This window comes from Oncorhynchus mykiss, chromosome 1 (genome assembly GCF_013265735.2).
Source record: "Oncorhynchus mykiss isolate Arlee chromosome 1, USDA_OmykA_1.1, whole genome shotgun sequence".
Classification (NCBI taxonomy): domain Eukaryota; kingdom Metazoa; phylum Chordata; class Actinopteri; order Salmoniformes; family Salmonidae; genus Oncorhynchus; species Oncorhynchus mykiss.
In genome coordinates this window covers 20,060,104-20,076,375 of record NC_048565.1, presented here as the reverse complement: position 1 = coordinate 20,076,375, position 16,272 = coordinate 20,060,104, and the positions used below count along the sequence as shown (strand labels likewise).

At 42.7% G+C, this 16,272-nt stretch overlaps 1 protein-coding gene across 2 annotated transcripts in view; it reads right to left on the bottom strand.

The window, feature by feature from the left end:
- The window catches only part of LOC110532018 (fibrillin-2-like), a 116,104-nt gene that overhangs the window by 17,572 nt on the left and 82,260 nt on the right, over positions 1-16,272 (bottom strand). Inside the window, exons 40-52 of one of the 2 annotated variants that reach the window (XM_036965331.1) lie at positions 16,112-16,261; positions 15,399-15,470; positions 15,052-15,177; positions 14,600-14,725; positions 9,425-9,550; positions 9,193-9,309; positions 8,957-9,085; positions 8,596-8,715; positions 8,186-8,311; positions 7,825-7,977; positions 7,613-7,678; positions 7,385-7,510; positions 5,208-5,327 (exon numbers count right to left, since the gene is read on the bottom strand). In XM_036965331.1, the coding sequence (XP_036821226.1) occupies positions 5,208-5,327; positions 7,385-7,510; positions 7,613-7,678; positions 7,825-7,977; positions 8,186-8,311; positions 8,596-8,715; positions 8,957-9,085; positions 9,193-9,309; positions 9,425-9,550; positions 14,600-14,725; positions 15,052-15,177; positions 15,399-15,470; positions 16,112-16,261 (1,557 nt within the window). The remainder of the gene's footprint in view (positions 1-5,207; positions 5,328-7,384; positions 7,511-7,612; positions 7,679-7,824; positions 7,978-8,185; positions 8,312-8,595; positions 8,716-8,956; positions 9,086-9,192; positions 9,310-9,424; positions 9,551-14,599; positions 14,726-15,051; positions 15,178-15,398; positions 15,471-16,111; positions 16,262-16,272) is intronic. The other variant, XM_036965390.1, reaches the window with a different exon arrangement.

The following is a 16,272-nucleotide window of genomic DNA, read 5'->3' as shown; positions in this document are numbered from 1 at the left end:
AGACCCTGACCATAGAGTCGAAATCACAGCAGAACAGACAAATGAAGAACCCCAAGCCCAGAGGCTCTCACCCCCTCTGAGCACCCCCCCTGTCAGCCACCCTGATAGCCCTTTTGACAACCCCCCCACACCCACTGAGGACAAACACAAGACACAGATTGTACTACTTATGGACTCAAATGGGAAATATATAGAAGAAAAAAAACTTTTTCCCAAACACAGTGTGTCTAAACTCTGGTGTCCAAACACCCAGCGTGCCCTCGACCTTCTGTCTGAGGCCAAACTAGGCTCACCCAGCCACATAATAATACACACAGGCACAAACGACCTGAGAGCACTGCAGGAAAGAGTGGCCACAGCACTGAAGAGAGTGATTGAAAAGGCTTCTTCTACTTTCCCCAACGCACAAGTGGTTATCTCCACCCTGCTACCACGAAAAGACTTCCACCCTGCCACAATACAGCGGGTAAATGCAAGTATTTCCCGTGACTGTGCCTCAAAACCAAACGTTTTCCTGGCCCACCACTCCACCCTGGACTTGAACAGCCTCTATGACCAGGTCCACCTCTACAAGGCAGCAGTGCCCACCTTTGCCCGAACTCTAAAGGACATCGCTCTCAAACGTATCCCCAACACTTCACACAGGAGCAACAGATCAATAGACACCCCATCCAGACCAGCGAGACACCCTCCCAGATCTGCAGGACCCCCCCCTGGACCTACACATAGAGGACCCACGCCAAGAGGAATTACATCCAGACCACAGTACACCCAGACACATCCACACCCCCACCCCAACCAATCAACACCCCCCCACGTCAACCATGCCCACACCCCATTTAGGCCCACCCAGGTCAGACCTATGCCACTCCTGCCCACCCCATGCACCCCACCCCCGCAAAGAGGGCCTCAACATGGAAGCCACACATACGCCCAGGTAGTGAGCGGGCAAACAGTCCCAACCCCCACTCTCACACTCGCCGAAGCCAATGGCATGTACCAGATGCTCAGCAGGCTCTGCTCACACTTACTGGCCTGAGGCCAAACCACGACCAACAACATTGGACACTCTATGGAACAAAAAGCCTTCACTATATTATCATGGAATATCCAAGGCCTGAGGTCATCTGCCTTTGGCCTAAAGAGCAGAAACCCGGACTTCACCAAAGAAATCGGTAATACAGACATTGTCATCCTGCAAGAAACCTGGTATAGAGGAGACGGACCCACTGGTTGCCCTCTAGGTTACAGAGAGCTGGTAGTCCCATCCACCAAACTACCAGGTGTGAAACAGGGAAGGGACTCAGGGGGTATGCTAATTTGGTATAGAGCAGACCTAACTCACTCCATTAAATTAATCAAAACAGGAACATTTTACATTTGGCTAGAAATTCAAAAAGAAATTATCCTAACAGAGAAAAATGTCCTCCTGTGTGCTACCTATATCCCCCCACTAGAATCCCCATATTTTAATGAAGACAGCTTCTCCATCCTGGAGGGGGAAATCAATCATTTCCAGGCCCAGGGACATGTACTAGTCTGTGGCGACCTAAATGCCAGAACCGGACAAGAACCTGACACCCTAAGCACACAGGGGGACAAACACCTGCCTGGAGGTGACAGCATTCCCTCCCACATATGCCCCCCTAGGCACAACTATGACAACATAACCAACAAAAACGGGTCACAACTCCTGCAGCTCTGTCGCACGCTGGGTATGTACATAGTCAACGGTAGGCTTCGAGGGGACTCCTATGGTAGGTACACCTATAGCTCATCTCTTGGCAGTAGTACTGTAGACTACTTTATCACCGACCTCAACCCAGAGTCTCTCAGAGCGTTCACAGTCAGCCCACTGACACCCCTATCAGACCACAGCAAAATCACAGTCTACTTAAACAGAGCAATAATCAATCATGAGGCATCAAAGCCAAAGGAACTGAGTAACATTAAGAAATGCTATAGATGGAAGGAATGCAGTTTGGAAACCTACCAAAAAACAATTAGGCAACAACAAATTCAATCCCTTTTAGACAATTTCCTGGGTAAAACGTTCCGCTGTAATAGTGAAGGTGTAAACTTGGCAGTAGAAAATCTTAACAGTATATTTGACCTCTCAGCTTCCCTATCAAATCTAAAAATCTCAAATAGAAAACCGAAGAAAATTAACAATAATGACAAATGGTTTGATGAAGAATGCAAAAATCTAAGAAAGAAATTGAGAAACCTGTCCAACCAAAAACATAGAGACCCGGAAAACCTGAGTCTACGCCTTCACTATGGTGAATCACTAAAACAATACAGAAATACACTACGGAAAAAGAAGGAACAGCATGTCAGAAATCAGCTCAATGCAATTGAAGAATCCATAGACTCTAACCACTTCTGGGAAAATTGGAAAACACTAAACAAACAACAACAAGAAGAATTATCTATCCAAAATGGAGATGTATGGGTAAACCACTTCTCCAATCTTTTTGGCTCTATAACAAAGAATAAAGAGCAAAAACATATACATGATCAAATACAGATCTTAGAATCATCTATTAAAGACTACCAGAACCCACTGGATTATCCAATTACATTGAATGAGTTACAGGACAAAATAAAAACCCTCCAACCCAAAAAGGCCTGTGGTGTTGATGGTATCCTCAATGAAATGATCAAATATACAGACAACAAATTCCAATTGGCTATACTAAAACTCTTTAACATCATACTTAGCTCTGGCATCTTCCCCAATATTTGGAACCAAGGACTGATCACCCCAATCCACAAAAGTGGAGACAAATTTGACCCCAATAACTACCGTGGAATATGTGTCAACAGTAACCTTGGGAAAATCCTCTGCATTATTATTAACAGCAGACTCGTACATTTCCTCAATGAAAACAATGTACTGAGCAAATGTCAAATTGGCTTTTTACCAAATTACCGTACAACAGACCATGTATTCACCCTGCACACCCTAATTGACAACCAAACAAACCAAAACAAAGGCAAAGTCTTCTCATGCTTTGTTGATTTCAAAAAAGCCTTCGACTCAATCTGGCATGAGGGTCTGCTATACAAACTGATGGAAAGTGGTGTTGGGGGTAAAACATACGACATTATAAAATCCATGTACACAAACAACAAGTGTGCGGTTAAAATTGGCAAAAAACACACACATTTCTTCACACAGGGTCGTGGGGTTAGACAGGGATGCAGTTTAAGCCCCACCCTCTTCAACATATATATCAACGAATTGGCGCGGGCACTAGAAAAGTCTGCAGCACCCGGCCTCCCCCTGCTAGAATCCGAAGTCAAATGTCTGCTGTTTGCCGATGATCTGGTGCTTCTGTCACCAACCAAGGAGGGCCTACAGCAGCACCTAGATCTTATGCACAGATTCTGTCAGACCTGGGCCCTGACAGTAAATCTCAGTAAGACCAAAATAATGGTGTTCCAAAAAAGGTCCAGTCACCAGGACCACAAATACAAATTCAATCTAGACACTGTTGCCCTAGAGCACACAAAAAACTATACATACCTTGGCCTAAACATCAGCGCCACAGGTAACTTCCACAAAGCTGTGAACGATCTGAGAGACAAGGCAAGAAGGGCATTCTATGCCATCAAAAGAAACATAAATTTCAACATACCAATTAGGATTTGGCTAAAAATACTTGAATCAGTCATAGAGCCCATTGCCCTTTATGGTTGTGAGGTCTGGGGTCCGCTCACCAACCAAGACTTCACAAAATGGGACAAACACCAAATTGAGACTCTGCACGCAGAATTCTGCAAAAATATCCTCCGTGTACAACGTAGAACACCAAATAATGCATGCAGAGCAGAATTAGGCCGATACCCACTAATTATCAAAATCCAGAAAAGAGCCGTTAAATTCTACAACCACCTAAAAGGAAGTGATTCACAAACCTTCCATAACAAAGCCATCACCTACAGAGAGATGAACCTGGAGAAGAGTCCCCTAAGCAAGCTGGTCCTGGGGCTCTGTTCACAAACACAAACACACCCTACAGAGCCCCAGGACAACAGCACAATTAGACCCAACCAAATCATGAGAAAACAAAAAGATAATTACTTGACACATTGGAAAGAATTAACAAAAAAACAGAGCAAACTAGAATGCTATTTGGCCCTAAACAGAGAGTACACAGCGGCAGAATACCTGACCACTGTGACTGACCCAAAATTAAGGAAAGCTTTGACTATGTACAGACTCAGTGAGCATAGCCTTGCTATTGAGAAAGGCCGCCGTAGGCAGACATGGCTCTCAAGAGAAGACAGGCTATGTGCTCACTGCCCACAAAATGAGGTGGAAACTGAGCTGCACTTCCTAACCTCCTGCCCAATGTATGACCATATTAGAGAGACATATTTCCCTCAGATTACACAGATCCACAAAGAATTCGAAAACAAATCCAAATTTGAAAAACTCCCATATCTACTGGGTGAAATTCCACAGTGTGCCATCACAGCAGCAAGATTTGTGACCTGTTGCCACGAGAAAAGGGCAACCAGTGAAGAACACACACCATTGTAAATACAACCCATATTTATGCTTATTTATTTTATCTTGTGTCCTTTAACCATTTGTACATTGTTAAAACACTGTATATATATATATAATATGACATTTGTAATGTCTTTACTGTTTTGAAACCTCTGTATGTGTAATGTTTACTGTTAATTTTTGTTGTTTTTCACTTTATATTTTCACTTTGTATGTTGTCTACCTCACTTGCTTTGGCAATGTTAACACATGTTTCCCATGCCAATAAAGCCCTTGAATTGAATTGAATTGAATTGAGAGAGAGACAGAGCGAGAGAGAGAGACAGAGAGAGAGAGAGAGACAGAGAGAGAGAGAGAGAGAGAGAGAGAGAGAGAGAGACAGAGAGAGAGAGACAGAGAGAGAGAGACAGGGAGAGAGAGAGACAGAGAGAGAGAGAGAGAGAGAGAGAGATGAGTACATGAGCATTCTATCATACAAGACAAATTGTAGAATCTGGAGTCTCTTGTCAAAGACTCCAGGCACCCTAGTCATAGACTGTTCTCTCTGCTACCACACGGCAAGCGGACCGGAGCACCAAGTCTAGGTCCAAGAGGCTTCTAAACAGCTTCTACCCCCAAGCCATAAGACTCCTGAACAGCTAATCAAATGGCTACCCAGACTACTTGCATTGACCCCCTCTTTTACCTTCACAGGTCATCATAGGTCCGGGTTCGAAGCCTTCATGACAGGAGCACTCGAAGCCTCCCAACACGTTAGTACAGGTCCCGTTACCACAGGGGTTTCCTATAGAGCACTCATCAGTGTCTGGGGTGGGAGAGGGAGGAGGGGAGGAAGAGGAACAGTAATGTTAATTCATTTGGCCTCAGGTAGTATGACCTCTGACAAGAATGACCTCTTGAAGGACAGTAAATGTAATCCTCATCATCATCGGTTTATCTGTAAATAATGGTAACCAGGCACTTTCTGAGCTACAGTTTGCATTCATTTCTTTACAGAAAATCTTTGTTGAACTGAAATTGGTGCTGAATGCAGATGAAGCCAAGTGTATGTTGTTTTCCAGAACACAAACATTTATCTGATGATTTCGACATGTACTTTGGATGGTGCCCACATTCATTATGTCCCTGCTTATCAATATCTGGTCATCTGGAGAGACGAAAAGTTGTCTTTAGATATTGATATTGATCAGTTAGTTAGTAAGTTGAGAATAAAAATGGACTTCTTGTATAGAAACAGGTCATGGCTCTCGTTAAATAGCAGAAAACAAATCATTCTGTTGACTGATCTTCCCAGGTCTAGACTATGGTGACATCATCTATATGAACTCAGCTGCCACTACATTAAAGCCTTTAGATTCAGTTTATCACAGTGCACTACAGTTTATCACAGTGCACTACAGTTTATCACAGTGCACTACAGTTTATCACAGTGCACTACAGTTTATCACAGTGCACTACAGTTTATCACAGTGCACTACAGTTTATCACAGTGCACTACAGTTTATCACAGTGCACTACAGTTTATCACAGTGCACTACAGTTTATCACAGTGCTCTACAGTTTATCACAGTGCACTACAGTTTATCACAGTGCACTACAGTTTATCACAGTGCACTACAGTTTATCACAGTGCACTACAGTTTATCACAGTGCACTACAGTTTATCACAGTGCACTACAGTTTATCACCGTGCACTACAGTTTATCACAGTGCACTACAGTTTATCACAGTGCACTACAGTTTATCACAGTGCACTACAGTTTATCACAGTGCACTACAGTTTATCACAGTGCACTACAGTTTATCACAGTGCACTACAGTTTATCACAGTGCTCTACAGTTTATCACAGTGCACTACAGTTTATCACAGTGCACTACAGTTTATCACAGTGCACTACAGTTTATCACAGTGCACTACAGTTTATCACAGTGCACTACAGTTTATCACCGTGCACTACAGTTTATCACAGTGCACTACAGTTTATCACAGTGCACTACAGTTTATCACAGTGCACTACAGTTTATCACAGTGCACTACAGTTTATCACCGTGCACTACAGTTTATCACAGTGCACTACAGTTTATCACCGTGCACTACAGTTTATCACAGTGCACTACAGTTTATCACAGTGCACTACAGTTTATCACAGTGCACTACCGTTTATCACCGTGCACTACAGTTTATCACAGTGCACTACAGTTTATCACCGTGCACTACAGTTTATCACAGTGCACTACAGTTTATCACCGTGCACTACAGTTTATCACAGTGCACTACAGTTTATCACAGTGCACTACAGTTTATCACCGTGCACTACAGTTTATCACAGTGCACTACAGTTTATTACAGGCGACAGGTTCAGTTCACATCACTGCATTCTGTATCAGAAAGTAGGCTGGCCATCAGTGAAGTCACGTAGGTTGATTCATTGATATCTTTGTATGTATAAGGCTCTCTTACAAAAAGGTCTGCAGTACCTTTGCTAACATCATTGCTAAACTTTAGACGTACATGTTACCACACCCGGTCTCAGGGATGGCTAACTCTGGAGACCTCTTTGTTAGGTAAATCAGCTTTTAGTTTCTTTGCATCCCATGTATGGATCAATCTACAGAGTTCCCTACAACTAGATGTACCGGTGCCTCTCGGGCAGTTCAAATTGTTGATTGGGGACCTCTTTGTTGAGGAATGTGATTGTTTCTCTTAGGTGTATTTTGTAATTTTGTATAGTTGTATTATGTTGTATTTGTAAATTGTGTAAATGCAGGACTCCCATGTAAAATAGACATTGGTCTCAATAGGACCCCCTGCTAAAATGAAGATTTAAAAAACCTTCATCCCCCCAATAGGGGTCAGCTCACCAACACAGTTGATCCCAGTGTAGTCCAGGTTGTACCCGAAGGGACACTCGCAGCGGAACGATCCATCCGTGTTGATACAGACACCGTTCTGACAGACGCCTGGGTTGTCCAGACACTCATTCATATCTACAGAAAGACAGATAAGGACAAGTTTTGGCATGGGGTCATCAAAGAGCTGATGCAGTTGAGGGGTGGGTATGTCTGGGGGTGGCCCAGTCTGTCACTCACCCTCACGGGCGTCCCCTCGTCCAGGCAAGGCTCCATGGCCGTAGGGACACAGGCTGTCAAAGGCTGCTGGAGACACAAGGAGACAGAGGTCAGAGGTTAGAACTACGGACTGATAACAAAACAGGATCATTTTGGTTTAGCTCATATCAACTGGCTTGAGTTGAAGAATGCATTTTTATGTGTGCGTGTGGAACGTGTCATGTGTGACTCACCCTCGAACTCGCGTGGGCACAGCTCGCAGGGGTCTCCCCAGCCCTCGCCTGGCATCTTGCTGCAGCAGCACTTGGCCTTGGTGGTGTTGAAGGCTTTAGGTACAGAACACTTGCCAGACTCAAAGCGGGTGAAGCAGAAGCTCTCTCTAGTATCTGTAGGGGTTGCAAACAATCAAGTCAGGAGGAGAGTAGACAATTGACTACCACCAGTGAGGCTGAGACAGTATAAAAAATATTATAACTTTTTGGCCACACTAGAAAGAACAGAAGTGCTGCGACTAACAAATCTGAGACTATATTTCCACAATTGTACTCTCTAACATGGCCATTTAGTGACTACTTGGAGGGTTCTCTCCCTCACCAAAGCAGCGGCGTCCATTGTCAGACAGAACGAAGCCATTCTGGCAGATACACTGGAAGCTTCCTGGGGTGTTGGTGCACGTGCCAAACTGGCAGATATTGGGCTCCACCTCACACTCGTTGATATCTGGGAGGAGAGAGGGATGACAGGAGGGAGAGGGGATGAGTTTTAAACTCCAAAGCCAGATGGTGTATGGGTGTATGTGTGTGTATAAACGTGTCACCCCAACAGTGCACAAGGCTATACGGCCGTGTGTTGGGCCAGATGGATGGTCATTGACACCCTGATGTGTAGTTGTGAGCATATTATGGCTCTAGCTGTGTGAGCAGGTGGGATCAGTATGTACAGATGTCATGGAGTCATGTTCCTTGTGGTGGTCCTGTGTGTGTGTGTGTGAAGGAGAATCCTACCTATACACTGATCGTTCTGGACTTCGTATCCAGCTGGGCAGATACAGCGGAAAGATCCATCCAGGTTCTGACAGATTCCAGGAGAGCAGGTCCCAGGAAGACTCACACATTCATTGATATCTGACAAACGACAGTGGTAGACTCCTCACTAGAAAAACCCTACAGCTTACACACACCAACGCCGGATCAGACATACATTAAAACAAATACTTGATTTAGCTTGGAGTTTGCACTTTTTTGGACTATTCCCTTGGTTCCATTGTACAGGGCAAACTAAATCAAGCGTGGGTCAAGTATTTGAAATGATTTGACATAGAATATGTATTTGTTCCTGGTCTGCCTGGAAGTTGACGTGACTTACCAACACAGTTCTTTCCGTCTAGGGTGAGTTCGTAGCCTTCCTGACAGAGACACTGGAAGGAGCCCAGGCCGTTGATACACTGGCCATTCCTACACACCTGACCCACCAACGCACTGCACTCATCAATGTCTGGAAAGTGGATCGAGATAGCTTGTTTTCATCTTATCATTCAAAATATGCTTCAAACATTAGAATTATTTTCCAAGATGTGCGCTGGGATGTGATCGAGTACGTACCCATGCAGTCATTGTTGTGCGTGAGCTCGAAGCCAGAGAAGCAGAGACAGTTGTAGGAGCCCACTGTGTTCTTACAGGTTCCGTTCCCACACGGCTGTCTGTCGCACTCATCGATATCTGAAACAGAGCGAGACCAGGTGAGACTGAGACAAGTTTATTGAAACCAAACTATAGAGGATCTACCGTGTCTGCTACTGTAAGTCTATTTAGTTTACTGGGACTCTTTACTTACCCATGCACATGGTCTGGTCGGCGGTAGCCTTGAATCCGTTGTGGCAGAGACAGCGGTAGCTGCCCTGGGTGTCGATACACTCTCCGTGGCTACACACGTTAGGGATCTCCTGGCACTCGTTACGGTCTACACACACACAGGGAGAGAAGATTCATTGATTCATATATCATACACACTTTTTAGTTCATTTGTAATAAATGATCTAACTAGGAAATTCCATGGAGATCAATAATCCGTTTTCCAAGGGAGACCAGGCCAAGAAGGCAGCTCCAGCATTAACTAACTGACTCAGAGAAATACATTACATGGGTCATTCCCTTGGATATTTTAAGTAGAAATTGTGCACCAATATTGAATTTTAAAAGCCTGTTATATTGAAGCTCCTTTAATATAGACCACACGGAGAATGCAATACATCTGGTTTGCTAAAGTGCCAAAATGCAGCATTGACTTCTAGGAAGGTTTGAATCCACTTTAACCCCAACATTTCTCCAAGTTTTCACCATCTCTGTAAATCCCTAGTTATTTTGTTGATTTGACAAAGTCATTTCTGAAGATAATTATTTATTTCATATGATTAGTGATACATTTACGTATGTCCCTCATTTTAAGGTCAACCCTATTACGTGAACTCTCATTTTAATATGGTGAAACTATTATTTTATTGTTTATCAAAAGAAACATTGGTCATTTAAGGTTCTATTTTATTAACAAACCTAACCCAATGGTAAATCTAAGCGCTGACGATAGGGCTACAGGTCCGGGGGTGTGTCAGAAACATTTTAGCTATTTTCATCGCAGGACTTATGAGCGCAATAACTGGCGGTGATGCAAAAGGGCTGGGTTTTTATGAAGAAATCAATTATAGGCGTGACAAGGGCTTGGCCAATCACTGGCCACTCACTGGCCACTCACTGGCCTATCACTGGCCACTCACTGGCCTATCACTGGCCACTCACTGGCCACTCACTGGCCTATCACTGGCCACTCACTGGCCTATCACTGGCCACTCACTGGCCACTCACTGGCCTATCACTGGCCACTCACTGGCCTATCACTGGCCACTCACTGGCCACTCACTGGCCTGTCACTGGCCACTCACTGGCCTATCACTGGCCACTCACTGGCCACTCACTGGCCACTCACTGGCCAATCACTGGCCACTCACTGGCCACTCACTGGCCAATCACTGGCCACTCACTGGCCACTCACTGGCCAATCAACGCGTTTCATGGCTTAATACTGCATGCCGTTGTCTCAAGTTCTGTAAGTTATTGACGGTCTTTGCATTGTCATTAACTCCAATTCGGCTGCATGGAGGCACTTCCTAGTCCATTGTGGATTGATACAGTTTATTAAAAGGGATGCTTCCAAACTTGATCTTTGGTGATTAAGATTTGTTTCAAAACGGTCTCACGAGCCAACCTCTTTATGATAGTGTTGACTACTTGGCAAATGCATTGGGCAGAAAAAACTGCCTTCATTGACAGGAGGAGAGGCTCTGCTTGGTTTGTGATCAAATTAAATGGAAAAAAACCAATAGTTTTTTATGTTTCTTAATAAAAGTTTTACGGGCACAAAAAGAACATCTCTTTTGTTCCATGAGTGTATGGGCACTGTGCGTCATGGCTGGATAGGCTGTGCTTCCGCTGTCAAAATCCATGCCATAATCAACCAGGTTACCACTAAGACCAGCTTTTGGTTTGTCTTAAATAACCCAACAGCGCTGCCTGAAATTGGTACTTTGGCACGTTTTGTCACCCCTCTCACACCTAGCGCAAGGCAGATCATATAAGACAGGTACATTTCCAATCCTAGCGCAAGGCAGATCATATAAGACAGGTACATTTCCAATCCTAGCGCAAGCCAGATCATATAAGACAGGTACATTTCCAATCCTAGCGCAAGCCAGATCATATAAGACAGGTACATTTCCAATCCTAGCGCAAGCCAGATCATATAAGACAGGTACATTTCCAATCCTAGCGCAAGGATTCAAATACAGAAAAGTGTCATCTTAAACAGGTCGAAATCACAAACTAGTGTGCGTTTGACAATTGCGCTGGCTCCTCGCCAGCTGAAAATACAGCCCCTAATAGTAAAATCATAGTGTAAAAGCAGGTTATTCTTTTTGCTCATTTTCTGGTGTTTTGTGGTGGAAAACTGAGCGGGTCGAGCAAAACATGTCAACCTTGTTACCCATCGATAGACAGGCTAGAAATGTTTTAACAATAAAAATGTAATTACCACTCCCTGTTGCACACAACAAGCTTCCATTATTCCTCCTGTCACAAGGGGATTTATGGCTGATTTAGATCCTCAACCCTGTTACGGTCAACCTGTTAAAATCCCTATCCTTAAATCTGCTGTCTCCACTCTTACTACTCAAGGAAAGAGCCTTCAACTATAAGGTGCTTTTTTGATCTCTCCTAGCTTTGCCGTTGAGGAACTGAAGCAAGCACACTTGTAGTTTTTTGTTTGGAACACAGCCCTGAATCCCCACCATCACACAATTACTGTTGTTCACGCAATCCAAAAACGGTCCATTTTAAATCCCAATCTGGGTCAGATGGGCATCATTTGAAAGCTTATTCTATAGAAAACATGGCCAGCTAAGTTATAAAATACGATATTATAGTGTTAGGCTTTCAAAAAGCACTTCAGACAAACAGATTGTAATTTTGGAATGCATAGAACGCAGTCATGACTGCATTCAAGTGTATGTTCCGTGGCTAATTTTGATCACAATATGACAGACAAAGGCTCATTATGTTCAGGACAACCCAGGGTATAACTCATGTCCTCCTTGTAGCTGTGGATCAAACATAGACATCATAAACATTGATACTGTAAATGACATGAGTTTTAAAATATGGAAATGTGAAGTGCACATTTGGACTCATGGGTGTGTGGTTTACTTGTATGACATCAAAGAAGTATTTAATATAATCCTCAACGTCTCATCTTTCAGATCACATCGACTCCTCTCCATTTACAGCATTTCCCTCACTCAGACAATAACAACTGGGCAAAAGTTGCCCAATTAGCAGGAAGGATGGGGCATCTTCTTGTCACGTCAGGTGCTCAAGTTTATAACAGCTGTCAGTCAAAACCCATACAGTGTTGTGAAGCGGAGAATCTGAGGTCTGACATCATGCATAGTGTGTTACTGTACAGCCACTGAGCTCTGATGTAATGTCTAGCATGTTACTGTACAGCCACTCAGCTCTGATGTCATGTATAGCATGTTATTGTACAGCCACTGAGCTCTGATGTAATGTCTAGCATGTTACTGTACAGCCACTCAGCTCTGACGTCATGTATAGCATGTTACTGTACAGCCACTCAGCTCTGATGTAATGTCTAGCATGTTACTGTACAGCCACTCAGCTCTGACATCATGTATAGCATGTTACTGTACAGCCACTCAGCTCTGACATCATGTATAGCATGTTACTGTACAGCCACTGAGCTCTGATGTAATGTCTAGCATGTTATTGTACAGCCACTGAGCTCTGATGTAATGTCTAGCATGTTACTGTACAGCCACTGAGCTCTGATGTAATGTCTAGCATGTTACTGTACAGCCACTGAGCTCTGATGTAATGTCTAGCATGTTACTGTACAGCCACTCAGCTCTGATGTAATGTCTAGCATGTTACTGTACAGCCACTCAGCTCTGACATCATGTATAGCATGTTACTGTACAGCCACTGAGCTCTGATGTAATGTCTAGCATGTTACTGTACAGTCACTGAGCTCTGACATCATATATAGCATGTTACTGTACGGCCACTCAGCTCTGACATCATATACAGCATGTTACTGTACAGCCACTCAGCTCTGACATCATGTATAGCATGTTACTGTACAGCCACTCAGCTCTGACATCATATATAGCATGTTACTGTACAGCCACTGAGCTCTGATGTAATGTCTAGCATGTTACTGTACAGCCACTGAGCTCTGACATCATATATAGCATGTTACTGTACAGCCACTGAGCTCTGACATCATGTATAGCATGTTACTGTACAGCCACTCAGCTCTGACATCATATATAGCATGTTACTGTACAGCCACTGAGCTCTGATGTAATGTCTAGCATGTTACTGTACAGCCACTGAGCTCTGATGTAATGTCTAGCATGTTACTGTACAGCCACTGAGCTCTGACTATAGCATGTTACTGTACAGCCACTGAGCTCTGACATCATATATAGCATGTTAATGTACAGTATATAGCATGTTACTGTACAGCCACTGAGCTCTGACATCATATATAGCATGTTAATGTACAGTATATAGCATGTTACTGTACAGCCACTGAGCTCTGACATCATATATAGCATGTTACTGTACAGTATATAGCATGTTACTGTACAGCCACTGAGCTCTGACATCATATATAGCATGTTACTGTACAGTATATAGCATGTTACTGTACAGTATATAGTATGTTACTGTACAGTATATAGTATGTTACTGTACAGTATATAGCATGTTACTGTACAGTATATAGTATGTTACTGTACAGTATATAGTATGTTACTGTACAGTATATAGCATGTTACTGTACAGTATATAACATGTTACTGTACAGTATATAGCATGTTACTGTACAGTATATAGTATGTTACTGTACAGTATATAGCATGTTACTGTACAGTATATAGCATGTTACTGTACAGTATATAGTATGTTACTGTACAGTATATAGTATGTTACTGTACAGTATATAACATGTTACTGTACAGTATATAACATGTTACTGTACAGTATATAGCATGTTACTGTACAGTATATAACATGTTACTGTACAGTATATAGTATGTTACTGTACAGTATATAGCATGTTACTGTACAGTATATAGCATGTTACTGTACAGTATATAGTATGTTACTGTACAGTATATAGTATGTTACTGTACAGTATATAGCATGTTACTGTACAGTATATAGCATGTTACTGACAAATTCAGACCTCAAAAGGCACCGAATCTCAGTGTGTTTTTCCATTGACTAATAAACCATCTAACTCTCATACAATTACCTCTCGACAGGGAAAATCACTGTAATACACGTCACTCATAAACCATTAGCATAATCCCTCCAACCCCCTATTGTTCTGAGATGGTAAATCCCTGCTGCCCCTAGGCACAGAGTCTGGACTCACCCACGCAGGCCCCGCTGGGGGACAGCTTGAAGCCTGGCGAGCACTCGCAGCGGTAGCTCCCTGGGATGTTGATACAGTTGGCGTTGCGTTGGCACAGGTTGTCTCCACTGTTACACTCGTCAATATCTGGAGGGAAGAAAAACAAGAGCGGGCAGCCGTCAGTCACAGTGGTCATAACTGTCTTGTAAAAGCCCAGTATGAAGTCATTCAGAAGCTGAGGAGGACCAAACAGAAAAGTGACAAGGTTGCTGGTTTGAATCCAAGCCGACTAGGTGAAAAATCTCCCCATGTGCCCTTGAGCAAGGGACTTAACCTTAATTGCTCCTGTAAATGGCTCTGGATAAGAGTGTCGGCTAAATGTAAGCGATTGTTTTGTGTGTCAGAGATTATGTATAGACTGAGTGTGAGTATGTGTGTGTGTGTGTGTAGTTGCGTGTGTGTCTGAGCCTTACCTTCACAGATGAGCAGTATATTGTTATAGCTGAAACCCACAGAACATTCACAGCGGAAGCTTCCTATCTGGTTGATACACACTCCGTTGGCACATATCCCCGGAATCTCTCGACACTCATCAATATCTGCAGAACAATACAGAATACAATACAGAAACATCATGCTATGTTAGCTACTCTTTCACTCACAAAGCCCCTTTCTACTCGATTAAGTCTTCAAAAGCACGATTTACAATAGACACAGACATAGTGGTACCATAAAATTACAATAATGACGACAATATTGATCAGTTTATGTGTTGAGCGAGCAGTAGGCCATTATGACCTATTTGACCTAATGACCTTACCGATGGGCTTGCCTGTGTGGATATCTATGATGAACCCAGGAGCCTGGTTCCCACACAGTAACTGGTACTCCGCTGTGGGAGAGAGGACAAACAACTGAGTGAACTTATGCACCAAGAACATATTAAGACCATATTAAGAACATATTAAGACCAAATTAAGAACATATTAAGACCATATTAAGAACATATTAAGACCATATTAAAACCATATTAAGAACATATTAAGAACATATTAAAGACCAAATTAAGAACATATTAAGAACATATTAAGACCATATTAAGACCATATTAAGACCATATTAAGAACATATTAAGAACATATTAAGAACATATTAAGACCATATTAAGAACATATTAAGACCATATTAAGAACATATTAAGACCATATTAAGAACATATTAAGACCATATTAAGAACACATTAAGAACATATTAAGACCATATTAAGAACATATTCAGACCATATTAAGAACATATTAAGACCATATTAAGAACGTATTAAGAACATATTAAGACCATATTAAGAACATATTAAGAACATATTAAGAACATATTAAGAACATATTAAGAACACATTAAGAACATATTAAGAACATATTAAGACCATATTAAGAACATATTAAGAACATATTAAGAACATATTAAGAACATTTTAAGGGGCTGTATTGAAAGTGTTGGAGATAATATGTCTGTGTGTCTTATGTTCCAACTCACAGGTGGCAGGGGTAGGGCAGGCTTCACAGGGCTTGTTCCAGGCCTTGCCAACGTTGTAGGCACAGCAGCACATCTTCTTGGTCATGTTGAACGACAGCTCGTTCTCACACGTGTCGTTAAAGTTGCGGTAACACACGCTCTTCCTCATATCTGTGATGTCA